Source organism: Channa argus, chromosome 20 (genome assembly GCF_033026475.1).
Source record: "Channa argus isolate prfri chromosome 20, Channa argus male v1.0, whole genome shotgun sequence".
NCBI lineage: Eukaryota > Metazoa > Chordata > Actinopteri > Anabantiformes > Channidae > Channa > Channa argus.
This window is the reverse complement of record NC_090216.1, coordinates 4,675,253-4,681,576: the sequence shown is the minus strand read 5'-3', so window position 1 is coordinate 4,681,576 and position 6,324 is coordinate 4,675,253. Positions and strand designations below refer to the sequence as shown.

At 42.3% G+C, this 6,324-nt stretch overlaps 1 protein-coding gene and 1 non-coding gene across 2 annotated transcripts; both read right to left on the bottom strand.

Moving 5' to 3' along the window:
* Positions 1–690: 690 nt before the first annotated feature.
* On the bottom strand, positions 691–6,321 carry fbxw10 (F-box and WD repeat domain containing 10). The gene is made up of 12 exons (XM_067489089.1): positions 4,983–6,321; positions 4,570–4,731; positions 3,382–3,512; positions 3,174–3,281; positions 2,976–3,082; positions 2,642–2,845; positions 2,430–2,551; positions 2,196–2,350; positions 1,954–2,096; positions 1,707–1,865; positions 1,273–1,571; positions 691–1,196 (listed from the first exon to the last, which is right to left on the bottom strand). The coding sequence occupies exons 1-12, from the start codon at positions 5,494–5,496 to the stop codon at positions 691–693; spliced, it is 2,610 nt and encodes an 869-aa protein (XP_067345190.1). The 5' UTR covers positions 5,497–6,321.
* trnag-ccc (transfer RNA glycine (anticodon CCC)) lies at positions 6,097–6,167 on the bottom strand. Its single transcript has one exon. It is a non-coding gene; the product is annotated as a tRNA-Gly (tRNA).
* Positions 6,322–6,324: the final 3 nt, after the last annotated feature.

Below are 6,324 nucleotides of genomic sequence, written 5' to 3'. Positions count from 1 at the left end.
AAGTTAAAAGTTCAAATCCACAATGATTAGTAGTTCCTTCATTGGTGATTCAATTTCATCTGAGTGCTCAAAATATCATGCGTTTAAATTTTTTGATACAATCAAAATAATTTACTGTGCTTATATTTATTGTGCAGTATTAACATGCACATTTACACTTAGTCATTTAGCCAAAGTCAACTACAAGCAGGCAAAACAATCTGAGAAGATACTGGAGCAAAGTGCTGTGAAAAGAAATGCTTCAGATAAGACAGATGGTTATAGTTTAAGTCCGAGCACAAAAGAAGCAAAAAAACACAAGCTTACCTTTAATCTTTGTGTGTAATGTTTAATCAGATTCTGAAAAATAGACTATAACATAAAAGAAATACTATATTACTGTGTAATAACCCTCGGTCCTGCTCCAGCCACCTTCAGATGATACAATATTGACCCCTAGTGGACTATTAATGAAACATCACATTTAAAAATGAAGTGTCTAGCATAAACAAACATGTCCAATACATGCATTTTGCACTGCTGTAAAAGTTCAGTTGACTCATTTTATTATCAAAAACAAAAAACTATCAGTTAATATGCCCGTGTCATTCTTTACAGCATCGTCTTTTCGCTCTTTCACACTTTTGTCTACAGCTTGGACACTTTCTTCCAGCTAAATTATCGTAAGCAGCTCTAAATCCTCTCTGCTCTCTACAGCCCCTCTTTGGCACTTGGGGGGAAGGTACCAGTGGTCCCCATTGTCCTGTGTGTGGCAACACTCTGGGACTGTGCTTTGATGGAACATAAACAAGCCGGGTGTCGCCTCATGGTGTGTGGAGCAGTGGTGACGTCTCGCTTTTTTGGTGCGTTCCGCATATTGTGAGTGGTGTCTGTCTTTAAAATTGGGATACATGTCTTGGCCCTGCTGGGTTGATTGTTGTGTGTGTGCCACTGTTGCCATGTCTGCAGAGTCTGTTTCAGGGAACGGAGGTCCGACAGCAGAGGGTCGTGAGGTGTTTGCGGACCCCAGGAATCTCGCAGCCTTGCGTTAAACTCCATGTTGATGCTGACTTCATCCATGCGTCGCGCCCTCTGGATGGCACTGACCCTGAGGAGGATGGAGTCACGTGTCAGAGGATGGTGAGGACCCCTCTTTTTAATCCGTTGACATGTTGCCTTCTTACTCTGCGTCAGTGACTTTTTATCAATCTCTGTGGCTGTAAAAGAACGTTATGTTTACAACAGATAAATCTTTAATCGTTTGAACTGTGGCATACACTCGTGCATGTTTACCTTGCGTTTGACATTTAGTAGGAGAAGACAGGAAGCTGGTGCGGTAAAGCAGCTCACTTCTCTCTGGCTTCTTGCCGTCGTAGTCGTGCATTTTTTGACTGGGTAAAGCCGACTGTGCTATGTGATCTGCCCCGACAGAGGTACAAGGAGGCTTTCTGTGTGAAGCTGCAGATTTCTCAGGAACCAAGTCGTCCTGAGCCAACCCATCAGCCTGGCCGTGCGTGGCTGAGTCTGTGTAATCCCAGAACACTTTGGCAAACTGGTACAGCTTCACAGTGGACGTCGTGTTCACTAATATACTTAAATGGGGTTAGAGAGACGAAATAGTGGTTACAACCTCACATTGATTCTAGAACGGCACCTGAACACCACACTAATACAACTAACCAAATAAAACTGCTAAAATTAAACATGCTTTCTTTAATCTGACTCACCTGTTTTCATTGAAATGCAACGACAGTAGACGGCTTGTTTCAGTCTCTGCCGTGATGTCTCTCAAACAGTCTCCTGTGAGGAAGTTAAATATGCGAATCTTCCCGTCCACACAGCCAGTCACAAGACGGAGGTAGATAAGGGTCAGAGATTTGACCTCCCTGCAGAAAAGTAGGTGTTTGAGAGACGTTTCTATTTGTTTGTACAATACAGTCAAAAAGAGGTAACAAGTGAAGAATATTTGCTGACTTTGGGTGGTCGAAGGTTTTAAGACACTCTTTAGCGTGAAGGCTGACGCTCCACGCCATGACCTGACCGTTTGAGTCTGCAGATAGAAGATGCCATTCGTCCAAGAACAGGCACTTCACCGAGCTTCTGTGGGCATTGATCACCTTTAAGAAAAGTTAGAAAAATGGATGAACAAATGCAGATAACATTCAATTTAGCCTACGACAATTTAGTAAAAGATAAATATCTAGAAATATTCTCACCCTGACAAGTGACGCGTTCTCCGTGTCCCATATTTTGATAAGGCCACGATCGCAGCTGCTGTAGACCTTTGTTGCGCTGATCTTCACACAGCGGATCGAGCGGTGGTGCTTAAAATGAAAACCCTCAAAATGCTTCCCTGTGTGTAGATTCCACACTGGTGGTGGGGTTGTTACACTTAGTTTGCTTTCATTTGGCAGTATATATACATATATAATTGTTTAAAAACTGCTTACCTTTTACTGAACAGTCTTTAGCCCCTGATACAAGTCTATCAGCGTGGACATCCAGGCAGTTGACATAGTGAGTGTGACCATACAGCACCATCTCACACATGTCTGTCTTCAAATTCCAACACCTAGCAGTATGATGAAACACCCATCATATACAGTCTTCAGTATAAATCTGAAGTATGGTGATGTGCACTAACTTCCTGTCACCTCCCCACCTGATACTCGCATCGCTGCTCGCAGTTATCACCAGGTTTCTGTCCTCGCACAGCAGCACTGCCCGGATGCTGGCTACATGGCCCTTCAACACTGACACAACTTTTGTTTCGGATGCCACGTGAAACAGCTGCAAGGCGCGGTCCCTGGAGCCCAGGGCCATCAGTAGTCTGCCCCTGTAGTCTACCACCCTGTGAGAGTCTTCTCTGTCAAATTCAAACACACAACCACATCTAACCTCAACATCAGTCGTGTAGCTTAATATATGCTTATTTCATTCATTTGGCACAAATAGGCCTCCTGCTTGTTTCAAACAAGAAAATGAAAAGCACTAACTTGTTCAGTAGCACTTTGGTAAAATATGCACCGCAATAAACATTTCGCTCTTCCATTTGAACCGTTTTGGTTCTGATTTTGGCATATGCAGTTTCAAATGGCATGATCTGTGAAACAAACAAAAGAGAAGTTGATCAACCTACTGATAATGGATTTTTGGGCTCAAAGTTTATGTAGGTAGGGCACTAATCTCTCAACTTTTTGAACAGTAGGATGAACGTCCATTTTCTCTTCATCCTTTGTAGGCACAAGGACTTCAACAATGTTGGCATAAGTAGGACTGACAATATTCAGTCCTTTAAAACTCTAGAAAAAAAACACATTACAGCATTTTAATGATAAAAATTGGATTTCATCCAAAATGCATAATGTTTGTAGTGCTAGCTCTTATAAACCAGGGCCCTACCATCTTCATTTCCTTGATTTGAACCTGGATATTTCTTCGGAACTTAATTTCTTCCATGGTTTCCTTTGCGAGGCGATGCCAGTATCGACAAACCCTCTGGCAGCATCTTAGAGTGTGCATCTCTAAGAATCCTGACAGAAGACAGGCACGTGCAGTATAATTTCTATAGGTACAGTTGTATCAAATGAATTGTCTCTGACAAATTGACACTTTCTTTAAAGGGCAACTTCACCACTTGCTCTCCATAGCTTAGTTTGGGGTGTATATGCACATTAATGTATTTAAACATACCTCTGACTTATATCACTATATCAAAATATTTCTCTGCTTCTAGCTGAAAAACTCCTTCAGATGACATCACCCGTAGAAGTTTTTTCATCAGTAAGAGTTTGGATGATGTCAGCTGAGGGGGGGGGGGGGGGGGGGACTGAAAAATCAGACTGTTGATGATTACAAACTCCATATGGTGAGCAGCAAGATGACATATTCTGAACTAAAACTTCATGATGTCATCGTGATGTCATCTGGAGGCATTTTTTCAGCTAGACGTAGAGAGATATTTTGATATGGGGACGTCAATGGGAAATTTAAGGACATTCATGCACATGTAGCACCCAAACTAAACCCAAAAGAAGCAAGTTCAAAATCAGTGAAGCCGTCCTTTAATACCAAATTTAAATCCAAAAACAAGCTGGGGCCATTTTCGTCACGTTGTTGTAACATATACGATTGCCTGGAAACCTTTTGTTTCTCATATCCTCCCTTCAAGTGATCCTTCCCCTTTCAAGCAGCAGACAGCCAGTCTGTTGCTTGGCAGATATGTGTTGCTCTTAGATCCAAGGCCTACCCACTTAAATGGGACGGATTTAACAACAGCATTCTTGAGTATTTCAGCGACATCCCCATGGTACCATTAGCTCTGCGTAGTGGCTTTAGGCTTTATACTTAGTTGCTTGGTTTAACCACTGATTGATTGGCTGCATTTGTGTCTGGATACAGCAGCTTGAAGCTGAAGAGGAGCACATCATCACATTAATCTGCTGTGTATAAGCTATGTTATGTTGCAGTGAAAGAATGACAAGACATCACCACTCCTGACTATATGATGAGCACAGCTAGAGTAGATGTCTTTCAGCCAAATGTAATAATTATTATATTAGGCAGTAGTTACTGTATGTGTCCATTTACCTAGTATCCTCTTTGACAGGTCAACAGGTAGGTAGCCTATGAAGTCTCGGTATCGGCTGACGCCAGAAACAGACTTTGAGGATCCAGGGACTACCATGAGAGCAGGATTCTCCGAGTCTTCATCGTTGTCCTGATCGTGTTGATTGGCGTTCCAGTTGCTTGCTGAAATGTACATGTGATGACCTTCTTAAATTATCATCATGCAATAAAGTTGACAATAACTTTAACGGCAACTAATGGTACTATACAGCTCAAAGTTGAAATTCAACAATTTGAAATTCACAGGACTAAGTAAACATTATAAAAAAGGGTCTGCAGCAAAGTAATTAGCAACATTTAGAAGAAGAACAAGAAGAAACCCTCTGATCATCCACTTTATTATGTTATTATATATTATTCCTCTGTGGTCTTACAATTAAATTGCAAAAATCGTCGTCTCTGTCTGACCAGCAGCACACTGATTAGGTTGGAGACCATGCGTAAAAGTTCGGGTTCACAACGGGACAATACGCGGCGCAGATAGCGCGATTGAATCCAGTCAGGACTGCTGTTGTACCACTTCCAGATGTTATTCATACTTATGCCAAGTGGTTTCACATCCAGCGGTGCATCTTTGCCGTGGCAGGGGCGGTCATGGGTCGATGTTGGCCCCTTTGACCTGGCGTAAGCGAACAGTGTCCACGATGTAACACCGAGCGCGCTCTGGATGCTTTCGAGCACTTGAGCGTTTCCACAACGTAATAGCAACTCCAACACGAATCTCCTCTTGAATTCGTCCGACACCTTCCACAAAGTCTGAGTGAAACCCAGTGGTTTGGTGGCAAAGACGCAGGATGGACACATCCCGCACATGGTGGGACATCCGTCCACCGAATTAGAGTTGAGCTCGCAGGCAGACAAGATTCTACTAAATTCAGCCGACATCATTTCGATGCTTCAAGTTATGGCGTTCTGTGTTGGCTCCGTCGTTGCCAAGCAACGGCTGTTTTTCTTTTTACAATAACAACAAAAATACACAATCAGCGAGTTGCCAAACAGGAAATGAATTGTAGTTAGGCTACCTCCACGCGAGAATGTGCGCTATAAAATCCGCCCATAATCCTTCGAAAGGTAACATGCAGGTTCACCATCAGCAGAGGAAAAAAAAGATGCGGCTTATAAGATAGCGCTAAAATAAAGTAAAATATAAAAGTGTTAGGAAGAAAAATAATTGTTCTTAGAAATATGTAAGATAAAAACACAAGTAACAATTACCTTGAAGTTATTTCTAGTTATCTTTTTTTTTTTCAAATGCTGCCCAAAGTGCTGTATTTGGTTCAACGTGTTCCAGTGTCTTAAATCTCGACTTTTGTTGTCTCAAGCTGGCCAACCTGTCTGCAAATAATAATTATATTATTTTTGTTTGCTCTGATGGCGATTGTGAGGTACAGCTTATTGTCCTGGGTATTCATGCAAACTATGTCATCTTTAAGAAGTATGGCATTATTATCGTTTAAGCGCTATGTAATTAAAAAAAATAAAAGCTCGTGCGCCGCCCGGGAATCGAACCCGGGTCGCAAGAATGGGAATCTTGCATGATACCACTACACCAGCGGCGCCGTTGTAAGTCCTGTCCGATCGTAGTCGTCAAATAGAATCGTCCAGAACTGTGTTTTACCTTTTTTCTCGGCTTCAGCATGCACAGCGCCATGTGCTTTGAGTCTCGGCGTTTTTGGTTGCACCCACTGGGCAATACGGTAAACGAGTGCGACAGAA